This window comes from Lepidochelys kempii, chromosome 21, assembly GCF_965140265.1.
Source record: "Lepidochelys kempii isolate rLepKem1 chromosome 21, rLepKem1.hap2, whole genome shotgun sequence".
NCBI classification, from domain to species: Eukaryota; Metazoa; Chordata; order Testudines; family Cheloniidae; genus Lepidochelys; species Lepidochelys kempii.
The window spans coordinates 5,776,906-5,794,053 of record NC_133276.1 but is presented as its reverse complement, the minus strand read 5'-3'; the positions used below and the strand labels follow the sequence as shown (position 1 = coordinate 5,794,053).

At 48.0% G+C, this 17,148-nt stretch overlaps 1 protein-coding gene across 2 annotated transcripts in view; it reads left to right on the top strand.

The window, feature by feature from the left end:
- The window catches only part of MAPKAPK2 (MAPK activated protein kinase 2), a 110,947-nt gene that overhangs the window by 55,332 nt on the left and 38,467 nt on the right, over positions 1–17,148 (top strand). For both annotated transcript variants that reach the window (XM_073319764.1, XM_073319763.1), the window contains exons 2-4: positions 12,383–12,522; positions 15,333–15,397; positions 16,132–16,211. In XM_073319764.1, coding sequence (XP_073175865.1) covers positions 12,383–12,522; positions 15,333–15,397; positions 16,132–16,211 — 285 coding nt within the window. The remainder of the gene's footprint in view (positions 1–12,382; positions 12,523–15,332; positions 15,398–16,131; positions 16,212–17,148) is intronic.

The window sequence follows — 17,148 nt, the reverse complement described above, 5'->3', positions numbered from 1 at the left end:
AGAGGAAAGTGATCAGGAACAGTCAGCATGGATTCACCAAGGGAAGGTCATGCCTGACTAATCTAATCGCCTTCTATGATGAGATTACTGTTTCTGTGGATGAAGGGAAAGCAGTGGATGTGTTGTTTCTTGACTTCAGCAAAGCTTTTGACACGGTCTCCCACAGTATTCTTGTCAGCAAGTTAAAGAAGTATGGGCTGGATGAATGCACTATAAGGTGGGTAGAAAGTTGGCTAGATTGTCGGGCTCAATGGGTAGTGATCAATGGCTCCATGTCTAGTTGGCAGCTGGTGTCAAGTGGAGTGCCCCAGGGGTCGGTCCTGGGGCCGGTTTTGTTCAATATCTTCATAAATGATCTGGAGGATGGTGTGGATTGCACTCTCAGCAAATTTGCGGATGATACTAAACTAGGAGGAGTGGTAAATACGCTGGAGGGCAGGGATAGGATACAGAGGGACCTAGACAAATTGGAGGATTGGGCCAAAAGAAATCTGATGACGTTCAATAAGGATAAGTGCAGGGCCCTGCACTTAGGACGGAAGAACCCAATGCACAGCTACAGACTAGGGACCGAATGGCTCGGCAGCAGTTCTGCGGAAAAGGACCTAGGGATGACAGTGGATGAGAAGCTGGATATGAGTCAGCAGTGTGCCCTTGTTGCCAAGAAGGCCAATGGCATTTTGGGATGTATAAGTAGGGGCATAGCGAGCAGATCGAGGGACGTGATCGTTCCCCTCTATTCAACATTGGTGAGACCTCATCTGGAGTACTGTGTCCAGTTTTGGGCCCCACACGACAAGAAGGATGTGGATAAATTGGAGAGAGTCCAGCAAAGGGCAACAAAAATGATTAGGGGTCTGGAACACATGAGTTATGAGGAGAGGCTGAGTGAACTGGGATTGTTTAGTCTTCAGAAGAGAAGAATGAGGGGGGATTTGATAGCTGCTTTCAACTACCTGAGAAGTGGTTCCAGAGAGGATGGTTCTAGACTATTCTCAGTGGTAGAAGAGGACAGAACAAGGAGTAATGGTCTCAAGTTGCAGTGGGGGAGGTTTAGGTTGGATATTAGGAAAAACTTTTTCACTAGGAGGGTGGTGAAACACTGGAATGCGTTACCTAGGGAGGTGGTAGAATCTCCTTCCTCAGAAGTTTTTAAGGTCAGGCTTGACAAAGCCCTGGCTGGGATGATTTAATTGGGGATTGGTCCTGCTTTGAGCAGGGGGTTGGACTAGATGACCTCCTGAGGTCCCTTCCAACCCTGATATTCTATGATTCTATCTCCTGACTCCTAGTCCAGTGCCTTACCTACCAGAGCAGTGATATTCAGACTGAGGCTTGAGAGCTGCAAGTGGGTCTTTAATATGTCTCCTGTGGCTCTTTGCAGCACCTGATATTAAGACAATGTGTGAGTTAGTTATTAACCAATCAGGATGCTTTTACAAGGTTATTAACCCATTGTAGAATACTTGATCAGTCATTTTGCTGTGAGAGATATATGTCAATGGTAAATGAAACCATGAGTTCACATTACTGAGGCTCTTTTGGATAATGTCGATCGTTAATCTGGCAGCTGAACCACTGAGGTTTATTACCCTCTTTCTCTCTCCTCTCCCTCCACCCCTTCCCTCCCTCCCTCCCCCCCTTCCTCAGATAGTCTTGTCCACTGCTGGAAATGGCCCACTTTGATTATCACTACAAGCTTATGCTCATATAAATTTGTTAGTCTCTAAGGTGCCACAAGTCCTCCTTTCCTTTTTGCGGACACAGACTAACACGGCTGCTACTCTGAAACTGAGATCTGAGTGTCACTGCATGAGATCTTTCCTCGGTTTCATCAGAATTCTTACTGGTGGGTTTGAGTGTGCTCAGATGGCAGCCTGGAGACTAATGGAAGCTCTCTGCCTGGGTTTGCTATTCGTCACCTGACGTGCACATTCAGAATGCACTGGGATAAGTGGCCCGGGGAAGAGGCATGAGACGTGACACTAAGAATAGGAATGATAACAGCACTGAAACTCATTAGCAAGTTTCCTGCCCTTTCTGGGTCCAGTTATAGCCAGAGGGGTAAGGAGGGAATGAGTCCCCTGCTGTCTCTTTACCCCCACGCTCCCGAAGTGTTGAAAGGCGGAGCTGATTCTGAAGGACGATGTAAATGCTAACTGTGTTAGACTCTCTCATGCTTGAAAGTGGGCTGGAGAGGGGAGGTCTAATGCTGGGTGCTCCGCTTGAGGTGCATACAAGTGGGGCACTGGCTGGGGGCTCGTGGTTCTGATGGTGATGGCTCTCACTGTTGGGAGCACAGGGAAGGAGGATGGAGAGGAGACGCTGCCTCCCAAGAGAGGGTGTATGTGGGATGCAAGGGGGGCATTATCCCTGTCACTGGCCAAAATTTCCCTCCCTTTTCCTTACTGTTACGTTGCGTGCTGCCGTGTTTCCCTGGCGCCCCCCCCCCCCCCCGCCCATTCCAAAGATAGGTGCATCTTGGCAGTGCTGTGCTTACCTCAAGAATTGTCAAACCCATGGCCTGCCTGACGTAGTCATGTGGCCCACACGAATATTTAGAATCTTAGTTTTCCTTTTTTTAAAGTAACCTTGTGGTTGCAGAGAGAAGCCTCCAAATGTAACCAATGCAGGGTGGTCTACCAGAATCTGCACATGGCCTGAAACAAGGATGCTGAGAGGTGTTAACTCCCCTGGTCTGTCATCAGTCTCTTTGGGGTGTGGACTCTGTAGCCTAAAGACACTTGAAAAGTCAGCATGAACTATTTGGAGGAATGGGTGGGGATGAAACCTGTGAGTGGGGGGAATTGAGAATTACTGTAGGGAAGGAAATGCAGAGAGAAGAGGAAGGGAAACAGAAATGGGGATGGGGGTGGAAGAAGGAGAACCCAAGGGCAGAAATTGTGATTGTCCTGAAGGTGAGCGTATTTCTGCACTGAGTGAAGCTGAAGGCAGCAATAAGGTACTGAACAAGCGATGATACTCACCAAGTTCATTTACTAAACAAAGGAGTTCCCCATGAGCTCTGTGCAAACCTCCTACTGGCACCAGCCGAGAATCACTGTGGGTTGGGAGGAGTATGGAGACTGAAGCTTTAACCCCGGACCATAGTTAAAAATAGAATTCAGCCCTCTCCCAGAATGGGTTTATATCCCTGGTCTATGCAGCTGGTCAAAGGTGACTGTAGCCCTTTGCAACACAGATGCGGTGTGAGTGTACATGTAATATAAGTATCCCTCCTTGATCTCTCTCTCTCCTGTTTTTCTTCCGCCCCCATTTCCAGCTGCTCAATCTGACCTTCCCTGGCCTGCCAAATACTCCTACTCTCCAGGTGTTTCCACTTGGGAATTAGGGACAACTCTAAGTTTTGAGATCTTTCTGCCTCAAGGCCAGATGCCATGGAGTGATTTTTGCCTGGCTTCTGCATTGACAAGACCTCTGTATGTCCTGAATCTCAGAACCAGAGCTGTTCCCTTTTCTTTCAAGGCTCCTGCACTCTGCCTGGCATATTCCCCAGCAATAAAAGCCTACATATGAAAGAAACTTGATTAAATCTGGCCTTTGTTAAACATCTCACTGCTGTGGCCCAGCTTGACCTTCATTCTGCTGTCAGAAAAACCTCCTGAAATGGAACAAATTTATTTTATCAAGGGTTAATCATGCTCCTCTCCTCTCCCATCCCGAAATGGACTGCTCCCCATTCCCCAGGGAAACAGGAAGGGCCTGAGTATTTATTTAGTTGAATTGCAGATAGGATGTTTTGAAAGACACGGAGCAGCTGTTTACTTGCCTGTGTGGGTGTCTGGATATTCTTTTTACAAAGGCAAATGTCACTGTGGTCTTGCTGTACCTGTGCAGGTTATACGGGCCACAGCTCTGATTTCATTAGTAATACACTGAGCTGCTTTAAAAGGATAGATCTATTTATACCCTCCGCGGTTTGTTATAATCATGAAATTATAAACTAACTAATTTATAAACTAATTATAAACTAACATGAAATTATTTCCTGCTGTCCAACTTTTCTAGCGGGCAATTGCAGATGATTCTTCTTTTCCTGCCGCTCCACCAGGCTTTTTGGGAACAGCTGTAAAGAACAGAGCTTATTTTTAAAAGTCACAGCTTCTGTATTGTGCTGTGATCTTGCCCAGATTATTTTTTGAAGCATCTCTCACAATGGCAATATTGCAACAGACAGCACACTGTCTAACTGTGGGTCCTGCAAATAGTAGTTTCTTAAAATGTCAGAAGAGACGGATTTTTATTGAAATAAACTATTGGAAGAATTCAAAGGGAGGTTCCCTTGCTATTCCCCCTCTCTCATGTGTCGCATGTATCTTTGTCTGTCTTCTGGGCTGCTCCTCATACTTGCCAGGAGCTCCCCTGCAAACATCTGCAAAACGACTTCATTGTCCTTCAAATCTCCCCTTAAATTTCTCCTTTGCTGTGATGCCTGCAAGAGAAAACACAAACTTGGCTATGGTTAGGCTACTGAGACCACAGCCCGCCATGCTGACCAATGTTGTCTCATTGCTTCCTCGTACAGTGACACTATGTGCCATCTGAGGTGAGAAGCAAAGCAGGTCTGCGGACGCAAAATGTCTTTTGCTGGGAACAACACAGTGAAGGCAGGGAACTGTTCAGCTTGGGAATACCCGGGTCAGAAGACCGAGAGATGTGTGTCTCCACCCAAGCGGGGACAGGCGGGGGGGCAGGAGGGGCAGCATCCTGATTGGTGGTGCCCTTGCTGTACCGTAGAGGGGAATACAAGTGCTGTGCTCTAAGCTCTGACTGCTTAGGCTCATGGTAGATCCTTTTTGCAAACGTAGGGTTGTTAAAACGCTGTATCTGGCCTAAATTCCAAGTTTCATTTTGCCTCTTTAAATTCCCCTTGTGTTTCCAGTGTCCTACAATATTCTGCTTCACTTCTGTCCTCACCCCCTGCACTGCACTGATACTCAGTGGCTGGCACGTTCTGCCCCCGAGGCAACTGCATTGAATGAAATGAATTTGTGTGAGCCCCTGTGAAATATACCGTGAGATATAGTCGGCCACCTCTGTGTGTGTGTGTGTGTGTGTGTTTAGATGTGAGACAAACCATAGGCTCAGGGTGCACTTGACAAAACTTCACCAAAAAAAAATCCCAAGTACCTACAACACAATTGAACACCTCCCCACCCCGTCAGTGAGCCAGGCAACTTAAAAACCCAAATCCTCTTTAGCGCCTCTCCAGTTGTAATACCCCTATTGCAAGTACGCAGGCCCACTGTTTTCACGTGCTTGTGCGCCGGGGGGGAGGGTAAGATCAGCTCTGCGCTGTAAGTCATTAATAGCAACGGGGCAACTCCATCTTCAAAGGTCACAGGCTTGGTTGGGTGGGTGGTGGGGACCGATCTATTTCAGACACTGAAAGGAGCTTCAGCAATGACTTCCTCTTGTCTCTCATGACTCTGTTATTTCCTTGCTTTTTATAGTGTTGGTGCTTCCTGTTCTTTTATCGGTCTCAGCAGCACACCGAGCGAGCGCACCCAAGGGGGAGGGGTGGAAGTGATGACGGTTTTTTGGGGTGGGCTACTGCCCCCTTAAATTCTGTGTATTTTAAAATGTCATGGCTGCCTCCTCAGAGAAACGAGAGCAAAGAAAACAGCATCTGCCCTCCTGTCACTTAGGGCTTGTTAGGTGCCAGTTGGGTTTTGTTGCAGCATCGGAGTGCTTGTGGGAAACCGACAGTGGTGACGTGAGAACTGGAGGTTCCCAAGCCAGCCCAATATCTCCAGGGTACCAGGTCACCCACAGGGGAAATCTCATGCTCTTTCCAGTCCAGTCCGGCTGTGCTGTGTGGGAGATTTTCTTCTCAATAAAGGGGGTTGGTAGAGAGCGTGTGAGAGAGAGAGGAAATGGACAAATACCAGAGCTGTGTGTATCGTGTCATTGGGGTGGGCTCACTACCCCACTGATGAGAATTGACCGGGGCGACCTGCACCCCTCCCAGAGCTCTGCTCTGAATTTCCAGTTTGGCTGGTGCCAAAAAACTGTCAGAACAGCTGTTTTGCCTGGTGTCTCTCACCCTCTGCTGGTTGGAACCAGAGCAGTTGAAGTGAACGCTGGCATGGGTCCTTTAATGCTAGCAAAGACTTTCCTTTGACTCGAGAAAGGGGATCAGTGTTCTGAACTTGCTTGTGGCCATGATGTCATCAGCGACCATGAATTTGGTTAAGATATACATATGGATTGTCAGCAAGGGCACACTTCTTTTCTGATGGCGTGGGAGAACAAGGTGAGGAGGGGGATGGGCAGAGGTTTTCCCCCAATCCCTACCAAAAATCCTCTAAATTTAATTTCAGAAAGTAGCACATGCTGGAGTGCATTTCTGTTCTTTAAAGTGAGATCTGCTCAGCACAGGCTTGAGATGCTTTGGGGAGCGTTCCTGTGTTCTGATTCCTAGAGACAGCAAACTTTATTGGTGCCAGTTGCTGCTAAAATCCTCCGGCATGCGTGATGTTTTTACACACTCCATGAATGAATTAGAGGCAGCCTGGCATATAGAAAGAGCAGCTGTGAACTTTGTTTCAATTTTTTTTTAATGTTATTTGGACTAGTGCCCTACAAGGATAAGGTGAGCTTATCGCAAAAATGGGGTATCCTTTCTATAGCCCAGCAGGCTTCTGTGCTAAGGGGCTTGTGAATTGGCCCTGCGGTGCAATATGATTTTATTTCCGGGCTAGAAACAATTCCAGATAGTACCCACGCTGATGAAATCCAAAGTGGGGCAGAGATGGTCTCTTGGGCTTGGTCTGTATTTAAAACTTATACTGGCATGTACACATCAGTCAGGGGGTGTAAAACCCACACCTCTTAGAATTGTACAAGTGTAGGACTGGAAGGGACCTTGAGAGGTCCTCTAACCCAGTCCCCTGCACTCAAGGCAGGACTAAGTGTTATCTATTCTAGGCCATCCCTGACAGATGTCTGTCTAACCTGAAACACTGGAGACTGGTATGTTACCCTGGCAAAGCATGCCTAGCAAGGACTCCATTTATACTGGCCAAATGGTGCTTTCAGCAGGATAGCTTGTTCCACATACCCCTCCCCTCTCTCTCCATCTGTGAAATAAACCACAGAGGCAAAATGAGAGTTTGGCCGGTGTAACTGCATTTACAGTAGGGGTTTTTGCTGGCACAGCTCTGTCAGTCAGGGATCACACCTCTGCCCACCCCTGTCTGACGTAGCTATGCCAGCAAATATTTGTAGAGTGGCCCCATTCACCTATCAGGGCACATGCAAATATGGGGTGTGGGTGAGAGAGAGAGAGGTTAAAAACAAAACCAAAGCACATTTGTTTACATGCCCAAGGGTTGCTGCCTTCTCTCTCTGTACAGTAGAAAAACAATAATTGCCTCTTGAGGAAATGTCCTGTCACAGCTAATGGAGAATCTTATTCCTGTTCTAGAACTCTGTAAGATGATTTGAAAACTCATAACCAGGATCTCGCTCTCCATAGGTCTTCAGGATTCCTACCCTGTGACATCCGTGAGGATTTGTCCATAGGAGGGTGACATTTGTCTGCTCCCTGACTGTGCCTGGGAAATCCTCAGTGATTCTTTTGTTTTCTTAGTTGCTCCCTGGCCTCTGAGCCAGGAATGCATCAGACCCTTCTGTCTAATAGCCAGTCTAGGCTAGTGTCTTTTCCTTTTGTTTCCTCCTCTTCTCCCTTCCCCCTTGGTGTGGACTGTCTTTGAGCCTGGAATGCCGGTTTGACAGCCTGTGGAATGTGCCTGGCCTCAGCTGGGGCCCCTAGCTCTGTGCTGAGTGTGTGTATACACGGTGGCTGGCCGTATCTGGGAAGGCTGTGGCTTGGTGCTGCATTCTTTCCAGGAGCTGTCATGCCGTTTGCTGACACGGAGTTGCCAGTTGCAGCTTGGGTTTCTTGGAAGCTTTTCTAGCCTGCTTCTGTGCAGAACGTTGAACTGAAAACTTTTGGCTTGTAACTAGAGAGGTAGGTGGCAGTGTCACCTAGTAGTTAGAGCAGGCGGTTGGGAGCTGGAACTCCCTTGTTCTATCCCCCACAGGGAGCCTTTTCCCTTAAGGGTGTAATATAGTCTGGCTTGTTGCTACACACCTAAGCACACGCCAATACACCATTGATGTTCTGGTGTGTGCCTTTCCAAACCACTGTTTGCCTGAAGCTTGTGCCTTTATTCTCGATCTGAGGCCATGTGCTGCCGAAGGCGATAAAATTTAGACAGGCAGCGTGTAAATCTGAGCGCAGCTGAGGTAGGCGTTTGAGTGCCCAAATATGGTGAGTGTCCTAGGAAAGGATGGGTAGATACCTCTCCACCTGGGCTGCCCAGCCCTGGTGCTTAGCTTTGCCATTAAACTGAAACGCAGACCCCAACAAGAGCCTGGATGCAGAATCAGCGAGACAAATATCCAGCCGACTTAACAGCAGGCATGCAGCAACGAGCCTTGAGGTAGCTGCTGGAGGCAGGGAGGGAGGGTATGTGGCTTTGTGTAAGACACATTTGTTGTCTTGTATTTAGGAGTCTGCTGCACATACAGTATTTAAGGCTGGCTGTTTGTGCTGACAAACGTGGTAATTAATAGACTCTGGCAGACGAGCAAATCTTTCCTGCTCCCGAGAGCTGTGAGCAGCCTTTGTGGAAGTCAGGGGACTCCTTAAAGAGCTGTTGACTCCTGCTGGAAAAGCTGAGAAACTGTTCTTTAGAGCTTGTTTATTTTGTCTTCCCCATGCATGGGATGGGTTTTTTAGACTCTCTGGGGGATTTGTCGCTAATGGGCTTTGTGTGGTGCTCCGGTCTGAGGTCATGCTGTGCGTGTTCCCCAGCCAACGTTAATTCTGTGTGTTTCAGGAGTCCATAGCACCCAGATGGGATATCCCAGGGCTCTTAATTGTGGAGATTTAATGTTCCACATCCAGCCTAGCAATTTTTAAAGGGATCCACAGCAGCTAAATGGACCCTCTCAAACTTCCCCTCTGTAATTGCAATAGAAAATGTCTTCAGCAAATTAGAATTAAATCCTTCCCTCCCCTTCCAAACTTTTCATTCTTTCTGCCATTCCTCGGCAGCATTTGCACCCCTAAAGCCCAGGTGTTTATCACTTCCACTAGATGATGGTACATGTCATTGCATCTCTCAAAGGGATCTGCCCCAGGTTTCCTGACTCCCAGTCCAGTGGAACGTGCTACCTCCCACTTAGCTGTGACAATGTAGCAGGCTGTAATAGTTACTGGGCATAACTGCTCAAAGCAGCTTTGGTCTTATGCCCTGTTCTGCTAATAATCTGAGGTGATGCTAGTTATATAGATAAATAAGCTTGTTTTTTAAAAGTATGGTTAACCTGCCTGTGTCCCTCTAAGCCAGGAAACATCAGCAGTAGCACTGAGTGCATAGGCCCAGATCCTCAAAGGTCCCATGGGAACTGGAAAATTTAATTTTTGACTAGAACAAACCCCTTGGAAAATGTTGAGATGTAAACTTTCATTACTGGCGTGTGTGTGTGGTTTTTTTTTTTTTTTTTTTTTAAACCAGCCTCAGAGATCAAAATATTTTGTTGCCGTATTTTTGAAACTTTGAAAAAGCAATAAAAATAATTCAAATTCACACTAGCATTTTTTGCTGTTTCTAACCAGCTCTAATTATTATGTAGAGGCCTGATACTTCTGCCACTGAACTGATGGAGCATTTTGCCTTTGATTTCAGTGAATGCCAGCGCAATTTCCTACGTACCAAAAGCATAGTTCCCCTCAACCACTCTAGGTCCAGCCTCATAAATGCACGAAAGGCAACTTTTAGCCAATGTCATTCAATAGCCAGTGCTCCAATAACAGTAATTGGATGAGGAAGTTAGTTAATGTGCTCCAGAGAGCTATTTTATTAAGAGCAATTATTGGGTAAATTGATGTAATTAAGGAAACCAGACTCGTGCAACTCAGCAAGATCCTAAATGGACCAATCCATGATGACCTTTCAAGTCTTTGAGTAGTAATACTCTCCTCTGACCCTCTCCCTGTACCCTCTTTAAGGTGTTTAGTGGTGTAGCTGATGGATTCAGTATCTGTTAATTGGCCTTTACTGTTGATTTGTCTGTAACATTGCTCTAATTTGGATCCAATGGACTGAATAAGCCCAGCAGAAAAACCTGTTTCATGAGGTCAGAAGTGTAAACCATCCCCCATGTATCACTAATCTACTGTGCGATCTTGGGAAAATCACTTTCCTTATCCATGCCTCAGTTTCCCCATTTGTAAGATTGGGATGATGATCATGGCATACCTCAAAGGAGCATGAGGAGGCTTGAGGGCAGGTCTACACTACAGCAGGGATGCTCTGAGATCGATCCACCGGCTGTCGATTTAGCTGCTCTACTAAAGACCTGCCAAATCGACTGCAGATCGCTCTCCGGTCGACCCCTGTACTCTACCCCGATGAGAAGAGTAAGGTAAGTCGACGGGAGATTTTCTCCCGTCGACCCCCTGCGGTGTAGACCCTGTGGTAACTCGACCTAAGGTACGTCTACTTACGTTATTCACATAGCTAGAGTTGTGTAGCGTAGGTGCACTGACCACAGTAGTGTAGACATAGCCGTAGCTTGCTCTGGTTTGTATGGCTCTTTGAGGTCCTCCAGGGAAAGGCACTGCATAAGTGCAAAGTGTGATTTTAAAAAAAAAGTCAAGAGGATTTTGCAGATGTTTATAATGTAGATTAGTTTCAGAGTAGCAGCCGTGTTAGTCTGTATCTGCAAAAAGAAAAGGAGGACTTGTGGCACCTTAGAGACTAACCAATTTATCTGAGCATGAGCTTTCGTGAGCTACAGCTCACTTCATTGGATGCATTCCGATGAAGTGAGCTGTAGCTCGCGAAAGCTTATGCTCAGATAAATTGGTTAGTCTCTAAGGTGCCACAAGTCCTCCTTTTCATAATGTAGATTGATTTCTTTGGCCAATACAAAGCTCAAGCCGCTGGGAGTGATGTGATGAACAGCTCCTCTGCATGTTCTTGTGTGTAGTTCAGGTCCACAGAATGGCAAGAATTTTTATGCAGCCACTTTTTGCCACTAGATGGCACCATCGACCAGAAAATGGGAACAGCTGCTCCCTGCTGGACTCCTTTTAGGCAGCATGTGCTGCACAGAGGGGATGGGCTCCAAAGGCCCATCAGTCCAACGCATGGGCAGATTGTAAACACCGATAATATGCCAGGTGCTGATGTTATGGGAGTGTTGTTGTTTTTTCTGGCCAACCTTAGTCTGCGGCTAGCTTCCTCTGCCTCCAAAAGGACGGGGGAGGGGGTTGCATACTGTGCGCAAGCAAACCTCCTTCCCCTCATCATAGAATCATAGAATATCAGGGTGGGAAGGGACCTCAGGAGGTCATCTAGTCCCACCCCCTGCTCAAAGCAGGACCAATCCCCAATTTTTGCCCCATCCCTAAATGGCCCCCTCAAGGATTGAACTCACAAGCCTGGGTTTAGCAGGCCAATGCTCAAACCACTGAGCTATCCCTCCCCCCTTGCATGTGTGGGGTCATTGAAGGGAGCATTGAGCATCCCTCTGCCAAAGTGTGGGGGGTGGGGAGCACACTCTGATGTGGAACCCAAGGGTCCAGTAGCACTCATCCTGCGATGGGTCCCAGTGCTGGGCTGAGATGTGACACTTCTGGCCCTGACTTTAAAGCTAAGTGTTGGGAGAGAAAGCAGAACGTACCGGGGAAACACTGTCGTCTGCCTTTGTTGGGTGTGAACGGTTGCAGTGTCTATCCCAAATAAAAATTAAATAACCCCTCAGACAGGGTCTGGCTTTCCCTGAGAGTTTTGCTGCTGCTGTTGTTTATTTCCTAGTTGATATGTAGTAAGTGCAGGCCTTCTGCTGCTCGTATCGACGCCTTTGGCCTTTACTCGCAAGTCTGATTAATCTAAGGGCTCCTATTTCCCAAGTTACGCTCAAGCAGGAATTAACGCTGTTGACACAACTATACACTTCTACTAGCTGTTGCTTTTGTTTTGCGTTGGCTAGGAACCAAATGGCTGGGATTGTCTATATGGTCCGCTCCAGGCATAGTAGAGGGCTAGACTTAACTCATGTGCCGTTCCCTCAGACCGAATAATAATGGCTGAGAATGCATGGGTCTCTGTTACTTTGTCCTTCATGCCCCTAGTTGTATCTTTCCCTGATCTATCTGCAGAGGTCTAATAGAGATCACATTAAAGCTTTATGAGCAGAATATCATGGTGTCAATGGCAACATCTCAGACCTTTTGAATCCAGAACCTTTTGTTCAAGTGTCTTGGACAAAATGGTGATTCTGGAAATTCTGCTGCATGGAGGGGGGAGAGAAAAGACTGAATTTTCTTTCTTTCTTTCAGATGCTACAGGACTGCCCCAAAGCCCGCAGGGAAGTCGAACTCCACTGGAGGGCATCGCAGTGTGCCCACATTGTAAAGATCATTGATGTCTATGAAAACCTGTACCAGGGGAAGAAGTGCCTGCTTATAGTCATGGAGTGGTAAGTGGTGTTGTGTGAGAGGAGAAACGAGCCAAATCCCTCCTCCCACTTGACCGCTTCACTTCTCTCAGGGGAGGCCGTCGCTCTAGAGAGCTGGGCAACTGTGGGAAATGCTTGGGGAATCTTAGGATATCGGGGATCATCTAGAAAGAGCTGGTGCCCAGGCTCCCACTGCCTCATACCATGTGTGTTCTGAGCACTTGAATGGTTGGCCGCCAACATGTCTAAGTATTGGTATCTGAAGGCCGGGCCATGTGCCTTTTGGAAAGGCAGTGTCCCCTGGAATCATAGGATTTACCCCTGACCCTGCCATCACATGAATTCAACCATTTTGAAAGCAGCATGGCTTATTGGTCAGAGTACGTGGCTGAGAGCCAGGAACTCCTGGGCTCTGACACACCGGGTGGTTCTATGCAAGTCATTTTACCGCTCTGTGCCTCAGTTTCCCCATCTGTAATATAGGGTTTTTTTATACCTGTTCACCTCACGGTGTGAAAATATTCCATAATGTTCGTAGAAGGCTTCATGATCTTTGAACTGAAACAGAATTTGCTATCGAAATGCACAATGTTTTTTATTCTAGCCCTTGAGCATTGTTATAGATGAGGTGGGAAGGGGCTGTTTGAATTCTAACCTCAGTGTGTAGGGGGAGTTCTTGGAATGACTGAGGTGGCGTTGGTAGGGGGGAAATGGCCTTCTATGATCAGGGAAAAACAAAGCCACTGAGAGATGTAGTAAGGTTTTCCCAAGTGCTCGGCACCCAGAACTGGGGCCGGAGTGTGAGCTGCTGGTTGCGGAGTCATTTGGAAAACCTGGAGCTAGGTAAGCAGGTGTATGGTCCGTGGGTCCTTGTTCTTGTTGTAACAGACCCCATCATAGTCTCACCTGCAAAGAGTTCTTCGTAAACTGGACCTGCTTTTGCCACGAAAAAGGTGTTGGTAGCTTTTGAAGTGCCTGGCGGGCTGTCAAATGTGGGGCTGAGCTGGTGGTTGGCAGCAGTGGCTGTCAGGCCGGCGGTACGCCACTGGCAAGGAGCGACACAGGCTGGTGTTCACAGAAACGTCTGAGCGAGTCTCAGAAATTTGATACGAGGAGGGAGGAATGAAGGGGAAAGTATCGAAACCACATCCCAACCACAGCTGTGATTTTTAATGCAGCTGTCTTGCTGAAACCTCTCCCCTGGCAGAGGCCAACGGGTTGTCAGGGGGCGGGGAGGGGGCGATGGAGGAGCAGTTCAGGGTTTGGCTGCTGATCTGTTGCACAAGAGCCTTCTGAGTTCTCTGTGTGGGAAGATGCTTCTGACAATCGTGCTGAGATCCTGGGTGTCCGCAGGCAGAGAAGCTCATTTGTACACGTGGGGAGACGAGCAATAGGAATCCTGCCAAATGCGCATGTGAAACTAGTTGAAGCATTGTTTTAATAGCCACCTGCTATTTTAAAGCTAGCCTGAGCGTGATGGATTGGAATAGGCTGAGATACTGCCAGAATGGACCCTGTATAAGATGGAAAGTAACCAAAGAGGAAACAGACACGAAACATACATCCCTATGATTTGGGTCTGTTAGTGTCTCCATTCAGATCTGGGCGTTTGTAACTCAGTACTTGGCTGTGAAGCTCTTAGCATTGACACAGATTCTCTCTCCTTTTCCGTACCTTCAATCACATAGCTTGACACTGTGCTTGTTATTTGTATCGGGGTAGTGCTGAGAAGCCTGTTTGAGATTTGGGCCCCACTGTGCTCATTGCTGTATGGACACGTACCAAGAGACAGTCCCTACCCCAAAGAGTTTGCCATTGAAATAGCCCAGAAATGTAGTTTCCCATAGATGGGGAGCGCGGGCACAGAAAGGCTAAGTGGCTTGCTCAAGGTCACTCAAGGAGTCTGGTAGAGCTGAGAACGGACCCCAGATCTCCTGAGTCCTTAGCCAAGACTGTCCGTCCTGTATTCCTCCAACAGCCAGATGGATACGGAGAAGTTAGCTTTGTATTCAGCTATTTTAGCTGCATCGTTGACTCTGCATAACTTGGGCTAGTGGCTTCAAAAGCCAGAACTCTTCAGAGAGACCAAAGCCCCCGGTCTGAGGCCTGGGGTCTGTGAAATCAGTGGGAGCTGCCTGGGGCGGAACCCCTTGGAGCACCAGGGTGCTACTGGGCTTTGTCCCATTTGCCCTTGTGCTCAGTAAGTTTGCCGGCTGCCGGTCACCCAGCTGGTCAGGTGACTGACTGGCATATGAGTTTGTGCTGTGGTGTGACCTGAGCACACAGGCTGGGTGGAACTCTGAGTTCAATGCCTCCTTGCTTGTGTGGTTGAATGTAGCTCCAGTGGCTGTTGCTGAAAAGTAGGCCAGCTAGCATTTCCAGAGCAATCTGCTCTCTTTATTGTAAAGGTGCCGCTGTACGGTTGTTCTCATGTGGCCAGGAAACCCACAGCGGCTGGCCCATTGCCTGCCTGCAGCAGAGGGAGTCCTCTGCTCTGCAGTCTCTCTTGTCTGCTTTCTGGAGAGGGGAGAGAGGGCTGGAAATGGAGGGTGTGCAAAAGAGGCAAACTTGGAGGCAGGGTGTTTTTGGTAGTCAGGGGTGGGAGGAAGGGAGGTTAATCTCCCTGAACTTGGGAACAAAGCCAGAAATGTCGCAAGATCTCTCACTCCCTGCAGTTTGTACTGGGGCTTCTTCCCAAAGCTCAGTGCAGCGACTCCTGGCCGCACTTGGCTTGGAATGATCAGTGAGGATCTTGAAGACCCGCTGGAGAGGCCGGATGGGTGGGGGAGGTAGCGGCTACACCTTTAACTCCACTTGTTTCTGTATTTCAGCTTGGATGGTGGGGAGCTCTTCAGTCGAATTCAAGATAGGGGAGACCAGGCCTTCACGGAACGGGGTACGGAGTGGACCGGTGGCTTTTTTAACCCCTTGGCTGTTTTATGTTGGTTGCTGTTGAATGAAAACTTGTTGCCTTACAGCTGGTTGGAACTTCTGCAACCAGACGTTTCACTGAAAAGTGAAGAGTTGGTTAAAGAAATGTTTTCACACACACACACAAACATTGACTAAAATATTGTGGGCAATTTTAAGAGAACCTGATTCTTTTCTCCAGAAAAACGTTGGAAAGGAAAAAAAATTCCATTTTCACTGAAATTTTTCCTTAGGAAGTGAGGCAAGATTGTTCCCAGCCAGCTCTAATCCTGCCTGAAGCTCAGATTTGTGTGCTCCGGCACTCTTCAGCCACCCTGCAGCTAAGTGTGAGAGCTGAGCTGTTCCCTTCCTCTCCCCATGTCCCAAAGTGGCAGGCAGTGGTCTCAGTTAGCCATACTGAGACACAGCCTACTAAACAGTCTCAGGTCAAAGCCAGTGGCTGGCGCTCCTCCAAATCCCTTTTGTTGGGAGTGATTGAAGCAGGTCTACTCTCTTTATGGGCAGGTCCCATGTGAAGAACCCTGCTCGGAAAGAGAGACTTCAGGCACAAGTGCTTCTTTGCCTTCTGACGCTCAGAGGGTCTCTCTGTGGTGCTCTCCAGCTCTTGCCTTCAGAGATGCACTTGGATCACCTGGGGGAGTGGCTTTACTTTGAGTTGCTGAGTTTTAAATACTTTTAAATTTTCTTTAACTCCTCTAGAGGCTTCAGAAATAATGAAGAGCATCGGAGAAGCCATCCAGTACTTGCACTCGATTAACATAGCGCACCGGGATGTTAAGGTACTGCGTGCCTAGCGGATGCTAGAGCATGTTTTCAAGGTCTTTGCCCTCTGCTTCCTCGACTCCCTGTGCCCTGGCCCACATAAAATTGTACAATCCAGAGGCGTGCTGCAGCCACTCCCTAGCTTGCATGTAAGAGGCCCACTGAAGTTAACCGGCCTCAAGTAACTCGTGCTTTTTGAGAGGCAGGAGAGTGCGGGATGGGGAGGAAGAATAGTGTGGCTCATGGCTCCTGTTGGCTCCTTTCAAACAAGAGCTGACAGCTGTACTCTTGTACTCGTGCCTCCGTCAGTATGGGGACATGTCACTTCGGATCAGGAGCTGGACCCTTCCAGGGTGGGGGTGTTTGGACCATAGGTTTTTGGTCTGGGCACTATCTCTCTGTGCATGTCTATGGGAACGGCCTCCCCAGGTCAGCTGGGGAAAGTGCCAATGCACTTCAGCTCTGGCTGGCCTTGGGGTTTCATTGCAGGTTACCTGCAGAGATCAGTCAGAGCCTATAATGGAGACCATGAGATGGTGGCTGGTTTGGCTTAGGGGGAAGTGGATAACTGGCTGAAATTGAAGTCTCCTCTACTCTGGTGTGTGGCCCTGGCCCTTTGGCCCTTATCATTTTCCCTGCCCTACAGGGTGATGTCCATTGAAACAATGAGTTCTTGTAAAAATGGCATTTCCTTTCTGCAAGAGCAGCAGAATTCTTAAAGGGCGAGGTCTGAATTGTTCTAGAATTCACTTGTAAGCAGGCAAGACTTCCTTGTTCATATGGTCTTGTATTTTCATATAGCATCTGTCATCCCCAAAGAGGTTTGTATACTGGGGTGTGATGAGTGTGGGGAGCAGGTGACATTCAGAAACAAAAACCCTCCATCCACCTCTGAAACACAGCCGCCCCACAGCAGCTGTTCCGCAGTCACATGGCATCGCTGCCCAGAGCAGG